At 39.3% G+C, this 13,359-nt stretch overlaps 1 protein-coding gene across 6 annotated transcripts in view; it reads left to right on the top strand.

Annotated features, from left to right (window-relative positions):
- Window positions 1–5,365, top strand: part of clec16a (C-type lectin domain containing 16A) — a 53,972-nt gene extending 48,607 nt beyond the window's left edge. For 5 of the 6 annotated variants that reach the window (XM_069181040.1, XM_069181039.1, XM_015360420.2 and 2 more), the window contains one exon: window positions 2,095–5,365. In XM_069181040.1, coding sequence (XP_069037141.1) covers window positions 2,095–2,507 — 413 coding nt within the window. In that variant the 3' untranslated portion in view covers window positions 2,508–5,365. The remainder of the gene's footprint in view (window positions 1–2,094) is intronic. The other variant, XM_069181041.1, reaches the window with a different exon arrangement.
- The last annotated feature ends 7,994 nt before the right edge of the window (window positions 5,366–13,359 follow it).

Raw genomic sequence — 13,359 nt, 5'->3', positions numbered from 1 at the left:
TAAGGAAGGCCTCAGAACATCCTTTGATGATCACAAGGCAGGTTCTAAAATTACAAATTCAGGTTTTGTTTCTGAAATCAGTTTTTGTAAATACCAACTCACTTTGGTACCTCCAGTTGAAGCTGTCCTAGCTTTCCAGCAAGCACTCCTGTACCATAAGGTAGAGAACGCGACAGCTCTTTCCAGACACTGGCTTCAAGCACCATTCATTGACACTTTGCAGACTCTGCAGAGCCTTACTGTTAGTGCCTTAGTGTTACTTTTCTCTTAGGTCACCATGGGCTTGCTGGTGCCCAACATGTCACAGTTGCTGCTTGCCAGAAAGTCAGGAGAGCCCAGGCCTTGTGATGCCATCTTACCCAGTGGCATTTGTTAATATCCATTTGGAAAATCTGACCTGACCCAGGCTCAAAGCTGACGTTTGGAAAGGGTCAACCTGCCCTCCCATTGAGGAGTTCTCCTGATTTAGGACTCCAGAACTCTGTCATAAAAGCTTTAATATTTCCTGTCATCAGAACATATAAGCAGAGGCTCCTTTTCTGCTTTTAAACATCAACATGGTTGAATGACAAGTTTAAGCATGTTTTAGTTTTTAATATATTGGCACAATCATAGACTAACATTTGTATTGGTTACCTTTTGATTTGTGCAGTTATTCCTAAATTAGTAGGTTTAATTCACTTAGTAAAGCATAGTAAATAGAATGACGTGAGTATCCCACAATTCCAACTCGTATACGTTCCTGTTAATAATTACTAAACTAGTTTTGTAAAACCCAAATCCCAATCAAACACAAAAGAGCGTTTTCAAGTGTACTTTGTCCTTTAAAACCTAATCAGTATTGCAAAATCTTTTGGCTACAGTAGGTGACCTAGAGCTCAGTGTTAACAGGGTGCTCATTAAGGAAACAGCTCAGAAATGAAATTGTGAGTATGAACAATTATATTAATATTTAATACTGTAGATCTTTAACAACATTATTTTAAAGTAAAACCTCCCTATGTTTATACAAATTAAGTATGGGATTGAAAAAATCCTTCCTGATTAAAGGAAAAGAAAATACATATAATACCAAAGTCATAAAGATATCACAGTGTCCCTCGCAGATGTGCTAAGTACTTTTAAATGAACTGCATTTTAAGATGGGGAGAAAATAAACTTTCTCCTGTCTTCCTTTCTGTGTTATGAATGTTTTCATTCATTGTCATTTTTTTAATCACATGTATGATTTAATGCTACTTTTATTGTTTATTTCTGCAATTTTGTCTTAATTTCACAGATTTGGACCACCATCCTAATTTGCATATGTTTGGGAATTATTTTTTTTGTGACATTTCGCAGACATGTCTCAAGTACTTTTTTTTTCCCAGTTTAAGTTGATAGTGTGAGATTTATGTGCTCCTGATTACTCATGGCTGATGGCTTTTAAAATTGTTGGCTGAATTCATGAAGGCTGTTTCTGTTGTTGATTTGTGTGGTTTAATGGTTTCATGTTGGCTTTTTTTGTTTTCCCCACTTAAATAAAGAATTATCCACCCACAGGAGACAAGGCTGCATTCTGCACTGAGTCTTCTCTTTGCCCTGGTATTGCACTAGGCAAGATAGAAATAATCAGTTTCTGCTCCCAATTTGGACACATTCTATGTTGTCTATTGTAGCATGGTCAGAAAAATACACTTTTTTTTTCCTCCTGAAGCCGACTCTGCCACAAAGGTCTTGTTCCTCAAAAATAATTTATTTGGCAAAGCACTACTTGTACAGTAATTATGAGAGATCTTCCCCAATGTCTAATGACGTCACACTGTTAGTCATAAGCAGCCAGTCAAAAGTAAACATTTCCTCTTCGTTTCTACAGAACAGATTATTGTATTTGCTATTTTCAGTCCTTATTACACGAAAGGCTTAGTATGCCTGTGCAGTACACTGCCATATTAGTGTAGCCTGGTTTAGAAATGCAGGATTCTCTGGAGTCATTTGCATGGGCAATGATAAAAATCAACCTCATCTGTCCACACAAGAAAATAAATGATAGAGAGTCACGTGTAATTTTGAGAAATAATTAATTTACTGTGTTGTGTTTCTTCTCCCAATCAGATGATCCCACGGTCCATCAGCCAAGCCAGCCTCCTATTCCTGATGCAGTGGCGTTTGTCGATGAGTCTGGTTCTTCACTTCCTGTTCCAGGCAAAGGTCACGGCCGGCCTGCCGACCTGGACGTGCCCCCTAACCCCACCCTTGCCCCCAGCCTGACCCCAGCCCACCAGCCCACCATTTCGCTCATCTCGGACGACAACACCGACGCCCTCAGCGTGGAATCTCTGACTCTCCTCCCACCTGCCGCCCCCCCCCGGCTTCTCGGCCTGAGCACCCCGTCTTCCACGCAGCCCGAAGTCCCCGAGAGGCCTGGCGAGCAGGAGCCGGCACCTGAAACGCAGAAGGAAGGACAAGTCACTGCTGCAGCACTAACGCAGGAGCCCGTAGACGGCCAACACCACCTGCAGGGCTAGGAATCTGCCAGGTGCCTTTCTCAATCTAGGCCGTGTGACGTTGAAACTAGGGCTGTCCCATTTCAGGTCTTCATGGTGTAAATAGACATCAGTCATGTAAATACATTACAGAAAGGATAGAGACATCTACAGCATTGTGGCTTGTCTGCTTCGGAATTTACCTTGTGGCTTTTTCACTCGAGACTTTTTTTTTTGAGACAATGAAGGCTTGTGCTGTGTTCTACTGTACTTGCACATGAAGAAAATTCTTTGTCTGCACCTTTGAAAGCTTTGCAGGTAGTGAAAGACGAAACGGATCCGAGTCCACGTGCACCTTTTTATCCCAAGGAAAATGTTGTGAATTTTTATTGGTTTGTGTGTGTGAAAGCACATTTACATCTTCAAGCATACCTGTCATGTGGAGATGGGAGAACATTTGCCTGCACGTTGTTATAAATGATAAAGTGCGGAATGTACCATTACAAACCATATAGAATTGCAGAGTAATTCCTGTAATTCGGGTGAATAGGACTCATTTCAAATGAGATGCATTCTGAAAAGCACTAAGTATGTGTGGAAGCAGTTCATGGAAATAGAAAAATAGAAATGATGCTGACTTGCACTAGTTAGTTCCCTTGTAGTGTACAGGCAGCATGAGTAAAAATGATGAGGTCTACACAGTGAGTGGTCAAATTTAGTTTTTTCTAATTACACTTGTTTACAGAAACAAAGCCCAATAATCTAACTCTTGGTAGAACCACATAAATACTAAAAAAAAAACATCTTTCTTTAATCTTTTTACCTCATTTGACTTCATAGGTCTCATTAGATGCACAAGTCAGCAGTAGAAACGGTGGCGATAGACCATGGACCCTTGATTACCCATGACTCCAAGACCAGTCCTTAGACCTGAACCCTCTGTCTTTTGCCACAGTACATTTTCATGGAAATAATGATGTCTGTGAACCATAAGGTGTTCTCACCAGGGAGATGCTGCATACTGTAACAATTCTAGGTGTTTTACTGTTCCGCTTATTGGCAGTAATAATAATAACCACTGGTGGTGTGACTCCTACTTTCCAGCATGAGCAGATGCTGACATGAACTTTGAGACTCAAATTCCAAGATTTGCTAAAGGCATTTGTAAAGCTGTATTTCTTCATAATGTCTTTGTATTTTATTTCCCAGACATCTAGTATTTTGAGAGTGCCTGGCATGTTACATCTGGTGACCATCTTCAACTGCTCATTCTTATCACTCGAGATACAAAATTATTTTTGTTTTTAAATTGTTAAAGATCCAGATAAATGGCCTCGATATTAAGCCTCTTGATTTGTCAATGTTTTCTTTCCTTTGTTTCAAATAAACATGAAATATTTCCTGATAAGCACACACCTTTTGTTTTTTGAAGAAGTCTTGACAAGACCCCAATGCGTAGGTACCCTAGACACTGATGTACTCCGCGCAAAATGATCAGAAAGACCAACAAATTTTGAAATGTATCCCCCCTGCTCACAAACCTGTCCTGGATGTGCATTGAATTTGTGCACTACTAAGTCTGTGCATCAAAATATCAGTGAGTACATTCTGTGGTAAAATTGAAAGCAAGACATGCCCTCCATTGCATGAACTTTTGCAGAAGTTAATATTTTCTCCCTAACACCTGATAATCCTTTCTTGGTTGTTTCATTAGGAGAATGTCTACGTGTTGGGAGACACCAAAGTGCCACTTTATACATACATACACATTTCAGACAGAAATACCTTCTCCAATTGTAGTCCCAAAGGACTCAGTTTTCAACTCTCCGAAGAAGTTTGAGGTTATATTTCCAAATGTTAAGCTCAAAAGAATTATTAAATTGTACACATAGTACCATTTGTGCAGTGTCTACATTGGGTTGTTTTGTAACATTTTAGGAACATCACCATGTGCATGCAGTTTACTATTACTGCTTTTAAGGCACACTTTATGTAATCTGTATTAGGCTGTTTTATGTTGTTGGGAAATTTGAAACAATACTATTCCGGTATTGTATACTTAAAAATGGAAAAGCACTAGTATTTCATGATTAACATTAGTGACCTTCTTCTGTTGCCAGGTCTACATTTTAACATTTCTATAAACCTTAAGCATTTGATGTAGCAATTCAGTTACTAAGAAACTTCAACTTCATTGCTTATTAGTCCCTTGGTAACAATTTATCATAACATCTGCCAAAAGTTATTTTATGTATTTTTCAAATGCTGCTCTACAGAGGAGGTAAACTGGATTAACACTTATATTTGGTGTATATTAAAGAGCTTTGATATTGGTAGACTCTTATTTCTGTTGGTTTCAAGAATATCACCTTAAAGGCAATTCTGTGTGAAATAAGCGAATAAGTACAGATGGTTTGTGTCAGGTTATGCAAAGATGATGTTCTGTGTGAACAAGAAAAACAGCTGTCAATTATTCCTGTATAATTAACAGTATGACCTTCAAAATCAGGTATAAAATGAATTTACACTTACTAAGGGTTGCATTTTTATATTCTGTTCATTCGAAATAGAGCTGATCTCGAACTGCATATTTTTCCGACGTAACTTTGTCAGAATGGTATTAATTATGGACAATTACAAAATGCAGTTTAGGTGAACCATTAAAATAAGTGAAATTAAAGCAATACTTAAGCCATTGTTTTAGGAACTTTTTCACAATATAATGTTTCTTTTGCATTTAAAGGTCAATGAAATGCATTAACAACAAAGTAAGTGTACCGAGTGTGTTTCCTTGTGTACTTATGTTCTGTAAATGTTAAACTCCTTTTGTCTGTAATTACGAATACATTACAAATCAAGCTTGTTAAAGGACAATTACAATAAATTATTGTATTCAGTGAGTCTGGGGCCATTTTTAATTTCTTTTAGAAGAACTATATTCCTGTTATACTCGTATTATACTTGCAATGCTGCCTGCTGTTTGTGTTAGCACCTTTAATGTTATTGTTGGCTATGCTCGTTTATTCAGACATTCCTAATCCATTAGCTCGGTGTGATTTGTTTGAACAACTTGAGCTCGGATTTTGCAGTAAAATGAAAAGGAATTGCTGAACAGCTCCCTAGCTCCTGGCAAAGATTATGCCTTAGAAAGCATAGCCATTCTTTATAGCTTTGTAGCTTGGAAGACCATGGTTTACAAGCCTGGTTCTGATGACTAGAGGGGATATGCTTCTTCAGGCTCAGGGCCCAGCTCTCGGTTGGCCTGAAATTGAACTGACTGGGGTTTATTATTGCAGTGACGGATATATTGATCAATACTTGGGCGTTTTGCACTCACTCCGTTGTGGCTGGGACTGGCAGGCAGATCTTTCACATCTGGTCTCTGGATCGTGACTGTGTTCTGGTCACCTTCTCCATGCGCATGCTCCTGTGGTTTCTACAAGAGCTGTTTGAGAAGGTAAGTTCTCCTCCACCCTTAAGGTCTATCTCAGGGCCACCTCGGTATGTCTCAAGAAGATTTGAGTTTATATCCCGTGGTTCCCATTTCCCGGCAGCGGGTTGTCTCGGGTGCCAAGAAGGATATGGTCCCTTTTTCTCCTTGTGAAGCTGGTCAAGCCTCTACCTGAACACCCCTGAAGTTCCTGTCTCCACTATGCTTTTCTGCTGGCATTGACATTGATCAAGTTGTCGGGTGGGTTTAAGGCCTTGTTAGTGGCCAATACATGTTTTCTTTTCTTTTTTTTTTAAGAGCGGGTCCAAGGCTATCTTGTATTTGCACCGATCCTTCCAAATCTTCTTAAATCTTCCAGATTATCCAGTCAATAGTACAAGAGGTGCGACTTTGGCCTTGAAGATGCTCCAAGGATTCCAAATAGCTGGACCTGCACCCCCAACACTGCCTGAAACCTTGACTCCGCCTTGCCCTTGGACGTTGGTCTGGAGTCCTAGGATCATCGCTGGGATGTATTCTGCGGTGAGTTAGCTTTGGAATACTTACTGTTGGGTAGATGGTCATCATTTGCAATTGAAAGGGAATTTAGCAGTTTTCCTTAACCTCAGGTCCCTGGAATAGGATTGCTCCCATTATGGTATGATGTTACTACATTTCCCTCACCCTCTGGTAATCAGTGACATAGGGTCCTCTTTGTAGGACTCATCCCCATTGGGTAAATGGTAGCAATTCTGTTTAAGGGAACCACGGTTGTGGACATAACCCAGAGGTTGTTAAACAAGGATTATTACAGTGCTTTCCTGGTAATTTTACATTTGAAAGTAAAACCCTTTCTAAATCTCACTGATAAATTAAGCAATGTAATTTGCATATACAATAACAGTCATTGATGCAATCTTACAAATTCCTACATGTTTTTTGGATTTGTTATTGGTTAGACTGGTTGTGCACGACCAGCATGGTGGCTCTTTTGTACTGGATAAAATCACAGGATGTCGCATTGAAATTCCATATCACTGTGTTCTTTCCATCTGAACGAGCAACTGTTACTGATGGTAATAGGAAACTGTTCCTGCCTCGATAACTTCCTTGATGTAAATTATTTCAGGTTTATTGAAATTAGGGAAGTGATCATCCTTGAAAAAGGCAGAGAAACTGCACTACTTCTTTTTTTTGAAGAAACCACTTGACAGATGATTGTCTTGTATTTTCTTCAGCTTCGCTGGAAGGTTGTCTGGATTTACTGTAGTTTCACATAGCTGCTTCTCCCTTTGAAATCCCATGATTTCTCTTTTCATTGCTTTTATGTGCAGTAGTGATTACAACATAACGCCTATAAAATTTATGAAAATTTTCTCCATTTGTGGTGTAGACAAACTGAATTTCCTGGGATGTACCATCAAGTAGATGAGCAATTGTGTTTTTGAAGAATTCGAAATATAATGACTACATCTATATGAACCTTTGAACCTGTAACTAAGATTCTGTAAACATCCACCTGCGTCAAAGAGTATTAAAAGTTATTTTGATTATGACCTGATGATATCGATGTGATCAATACAAAATATGTGTATCACATTTCCCGTGGACAGACTCATGAATATTAAAGTGATCCAAATACTACTTTACTGATTAAAAAAATCTTTCAAACGCTTCAGCTTCTGAGAATGTATCTGTATTAAAATTAACACACAAGGACACAGGGCGTCAGGGACAGAGCAGCTTGGAACAGGAACCAACATTTCCTACCTAAACTTAGATTTCTGGTGAAAACTCTATCTGGATTATTGTTTGGAATGTTTTCAGTAAGCTAAGCCTAATGACAAAGGTGTTCATGAAAAAAAAATCAACTTTCATTGTTGTAATCGAAAACATTTGAAATCATTAAATAGCTGGTGCAGACATGTAAAGATCAGCTTGCAGGACTGTAGAACTGGTTAAGAGTGTGAGTAAATTTCCACAAATATACATATTAAAACCAACTTGAAGAGGTGTTTTCATTGATATGAGTATGGGTTAAGCGTTTTCTCTTGTAATTAAAGTGGTTTGGCAGAGCCTGTGGCAGCTGGCCTTCCCCAAGAGGGCCAGTCTAGATCAAAGTCTGTGAATTCCAATCAACCTCTGGGAACAGAAAGGAGCCAGCCCTAGCAACTGCGTTTCCACATACTGCAGACTGCCAGGCCAACTCTGGGGTGTCAGGTTTGTTTAGGCCTTCAAGTAAATTGCTCTGATTTCTCGTAGCCTACGTTGCATCTGTAAGGGCTGGTATGGTGGTGTGTTGATTTGATTTTTATCTTATAAACCCGGTTGTGGGGACTCTGTGTGCTCTGTGCGTTGAGATCGACCCGAGGAACTTCAAATATGAAATCAACAAGTCTAAACAAGAAAATGTGAGCAGCGCCTGAGGATGAAGATTTTGCTGAGCACTCAGGAGTGTAGGCTTCGTGGGGGGGTCAGTGTGATCTTCCCACGCAATAGTTGTTTTTAGTTTACTAGTAGATTAGAATTCTCTAAGGTCATCACGTAAGATCAGGGCACACTCAAATGTCTCAAGATGTGTCCCACACTAAACCTTTAACCAAAGCACTCTAGATTATGGGGTAAAATTGTTGTAGTTAGAAGGCCGAGTGTTTGTAATGTTATGGACTGCAATCACATTAATCTCTTTACTGTTGTGTTTAGTGAAAAAGCAGTCTATTCTACAAACTCCACAATCCTTTTTCCTGGGTATTGAGGAATTGAACAATTGCAATGTTAGGCCTCTCAGTTCCAGTGCAGCTTGTATTCTGTGAACTGTTATAACAACTAGACAGCTCAGTGAGGGTCATTTCCTTGTGAACTAGACATCAAGATGCTGACAAATTCACAGTCTGGTAGTGAGTGGTGGAATAATTAGAAACCCCTTTCAGTTATCCGAAAAACCAATGAGGTAATGCTGTATCACCTCTGTATGTATATACCGCGAGACGAGAAACAGACAGGAAGCCATCGCAAGCCTTTCGTTTGGCTCATCATCTGTCCGAGTGAGTACTTCACAGTGCTTAATGAGAAATTCAAGTTCATGTTAAAAAAACAGGCCGCATTAAATGTTTTTTTTGCATCACCACTTGACAGCCATAGCACGTCGGGTCTCCTACACACTTTCGTAAGGGGAAAGATAATGCCTCATTTTTTCTCGTGAAGGTACAGTAGTTTCCTTCCCCTGGTTTTAAAGAGAAAGAAAGAATTGGAAGAGGCTGTGGTTTTGCGTTCATGGTAGCTGAAACTGCACCGCAGGTGGTGTAACGTGACTGTGCTGTAAAGGAACACAATACGGTATTCGCCAATCAGTGTTCGTCCTCACTCTGTAAAAACCTGATCAAGTCAGTCTTGGAAGCCGTGTGGCCTCACTTTGTCTGCAACATTTTACTGAAAAAGAAGCTTCACCTATAGACATTTGCCCACAGGTGGTTTGCTTCAGCCATTAGTAGAAAACGGTATTAACTATAACATTTGTAGAATACTTTGCTATTCACTACTACAGATGTCCACTTGTCCTCACGGCTTTATGCTTGATTGGTGTTCTGACTGACCCACTCTCTCACAGCTAGTTTGCCGAAGGCTGACTCAGTGTATCTACCTTTCAGAGAAACATTGTGAGGCCCAAGGATTTCAGTTCTCTTGTAATAGATTCTTAATGTTGTCTTTTAACATGCCCCCTCATTGCCACAAGGGTAACATACCATTCAGAGGGACAGAATATATTTCAGGCCTTACTGGAATACAAGAGTGAGACTTGCAACATGAGTAACAGGCAGCCTCAAGTTTATAAATAAATCCTTCACAGTAGTGAGACATTTCTAGTTAATTTCCACATGAATGGAAACACCAATCAGTGCTGCTTTATCGGGCCTGTGCTACAAATGGAGGAAGCAGTCTCTTAAAAAGAGACTTATTGTGTCTCAAAGGCATTTATAAAAACCCTTTTAAAGTCTGTGACTAATGGCACCCAAATTAGAAATTAGGGGAATAATTATTCGTTTAATTTAGAAGGAAAAGCAGTCCTCAAACATGCTATCATTGGGTGTTCTTTTATTATTATTTGTGTTTGATTTGTAGACATGCTGTATCCTTCTTCCGCAACACTAATTTTCAGATGTGTAATAATTTGTCTGTCTCTGTTTGGCCGAAATAAAATGCCTTACACATAAATTGTGGAGAAGCCTGTCAATTTTACCTGTAAGGCAAGCTTCTGTCAGAGCAGCGCTGGTGTTCTGACGTCACTCTCTCTCTCTCCACTATCTGTGATAAGAAAGCCACAAGAAAGAGGTTTCAGCATTATTATCTATTCCAGGAAAAGAAACACTCGCTCTTCCCCGAAGAGATACTTGCTCTGCAGAATCTGTTCTAAATTCAATCAGACTGCAGGGTTACCAGCTTGTTGATTATGACCAAGGCCATCTCACTTCAGACCTTGTTAACACCATTGCTGCAAACTATTTGTAGCAGTATTCTTTTTTTTTTAATTTCACAGTTTGTGTTACCGTGGCATATGGTATATTAGATCTGGCTTGGTGCTACATGGACTACACAGGGACAGCATCCCTTTAATATTTAGAATTTCCTGGTAAGATTCCAGCTATGCAATGTAATATTAAAATGATGTATATGTAGGTGATATGTTTTTTCTTCCATAATCCATCCTTATTGTCAGAATCTGTGCAACTGTTGTGTGAGGTTTAACAATGCCCTTTCATTTCACAATACTGCTCCAGGATATTTACTCACGCATGAATGGAATGAGTCACAGACCTGTACTGTATAACTAGATAAGAAAAGAACCTAGAAGTGTTAATGGATATTACCCTTGCATGTCACAGGCTACATTCAGCTTCTGCATTTTCAATTAGCAAGAAATCATTATGGGGAAATTGTAGTACAATCATACTGATAGACGTTCACGGTCATCAGTAGTATTTTCCTATTGGCTGTTACTGGGGCCCCTGCACAGCACACTAGGTATACATACCTAGGAGTAAAATTTTCCATTTGTCCATCGTTGGTGTGTGTATCAGTGACATAACTGTGATATTCCGTGCTGTTCCCTGTGCTATCTGGACCGAGGCAATTATCAAGTACTTGTGTATCATCAAATTCCATCACAGTGTGCTTACAAACAGATTGTACTCAGACACTCTCTGTCCTTCTTCACTGCTTTCCTGGTGCCTGGATATTTTCCACCCTTGTGCCGCAGTGGAATGAACTACCTGAGGAAATAAGAACTGCTCAAGCAGTTCCTGACCAACCTCTCGGTGCTCAAGACACAACGGCTGTGGTCTCCCAGTGCGCAGTTGCAGTCTCAGGCTCTCAGTTGCAAATGTCCTTGATTTTCAGGCTGGCAGCGTGGTTTGGCTTGCTGTGTATATGAAAAGCCGACCATCAGGCTTCCTTCATGAATGGCTGGTGTCCCCACTTTCTGTATACTATTTTGTATGTTACTGCTCAATTGTGCTGGCCTTAGTTCCTATATGGTGTACTTAATTGTCGGATGTAAATAAGTGGTATATATGTAGTACATCACACTGGATAATGGTGTCAGCTAAGATTATTGTTTTTGTTTTAATTGTAATTGAGATGTCTGTGTCAGTTCATTTAACTCTGGCCCAGGTTTTATCTTGTAGAAAATTAAAAGGAATCCTTTTTGTTGAAAACGCTCTGACTCAATGCATCACGCTGGCGAAAGCGTGACTCAAAAGTCCAGTAGAAAATACACAATTCCTGAAAACCAGTGTGAAAATTTCAGGAAGTTTTACATGTACATTTTCACTTCACCGGTTAGTTTCATTCCGACTGAAATCATTGCCACAGTTCAGTTGAACTAATTGCTTGCGCCTGTATGCCACTTCTCTGTAACGGCTCTTCTCATAATTATTTGAATCTGTATCACACTTCTTATCTTATCAGTTGTGCAGCCACTTTCCAGAACATAAAACAAGAGCAACATCATTGCACCGACATCTTACAACATGAAAGGATATAAAAAATAAATCATTCATACTACACACATCTATAGGTGTTCAACTAATATCCTAAGCAAAGAGTAATTTCATGTAAAAAGTACCATTTAAAAAATGAATAACACTTGGACTACTGGTATTTTAAGAATGCCTGTATGAAATAAGAAGTTATTGTTGGGCAAATCAGCAGATAACTGTATCAATTCCAGACACGTATGAATCACTCCACTCCACCTCCCTTGCACTTTATAAACTAAAGGCAGACAATGACCTTTGCTTTCTAAAGCTAATCATGCAGGAATATTAGGAGTGAAACGCATTAAATGAAGGAAATGGGGTGATTTACCCAGCGAACGGATGGGTAAATATACTGTATACACAAGTATATTAAAGAAACAATCAATGAAGGTTCTTCTTTCATAAGCTGTCACGTTGCGCTGCCGGAGTTCATTTCTTGTAAATGACTCCGCGTACTACCAAACACTCACTGCCACCAGAGCTCCATCTCTGGTGAAGACAGCTGCCTCCCCCACATTAATCAATACACATGATCATAATGAACATGTGCACAGAGACTCTGTACTAGAAAAGCCCTTACATCCTTGATTTACCATCAAAAATGTGCAGAGAACCAATGAGGAAATGTTGGCCTTACTGAATGACTTATGCATATTAGTAATCAAGATATTGATCTAATTTGTACCACAGTTTAATCACTATCTTCAAGAACCTTAATAAAAGCATCTCTTGGTGTCTTTGATTTGGCTGTTGCTCTGTTTCCAGAAATGAGATCACTTTCCTCTCGCTGTTCTGCAAGGACACAGCTTTCAGATCTCTATACAGCAACTGGGTTTTTTTATGGGAAGGATGTGTCAATCTCATCTCTATACAGCCCCTGGAATTTTTATGGGAAGGAAGTGTCAATCTCATTTAAACTGGACATACTTTGCGGGTTAAAACACCGTCTTCCATTCAGCTATCATTTCACCAAAAATGGGCAAAATATGCCTAAACGTATCTATAGTCTCAATGTATTCTTCAGCACTATGTCACTAAGGTTTTGTGTTTTTTTTAAATGTTTACTGGCCTTTAGGGGGTATTGTTTTGCTTAGCTTTGTTAATTTAAAAACAGCTTGGCTCTATTATTAGTATGACTAATATAAAAGAGAAAAAACAACTGAATACATCCCTTAGTTTCTTACATTATTTACCATGTAAGAAGAAATAGCATTTTTCATTAAAGGGAAGACATACCTGTGTTAATATATTAACTGGAAACAATGTAAAAAGCAAAGAGCAGACAGAATATCTGCCACAAGACCGGAAGAGGAGTTTGGATCTGGTGACCTTTTTCCTTATTTAACTCTAAGCTACCCATGTGGGTGTCGCAGAAAGCTGAGCACATAACGGTTTTTACCCACCTAAAACTAAAAATAAACCTCAGTCC

The sequence above is a fragment of the Lepisosteus oculatus genome, chromosome 19, assembly GCF_040954835.1.
Source record: "Lepisosteus oculatus isolate fLepOcu1 chromosome 19, fLepOcu1.hap2, whole genome shotgun sequence".
NCBI lineage: Eukaryota > Metazoa > Chordata > Actinopteri > Semionotiformes > Lepisosteidae > Lepisosteus > Lepisosteus oculatus.
The sequence above is the reverse complement of the archived record's forward strand: the minus strand, read 5'-3'. Positions and strand labels throughout refer to the sequence as shown.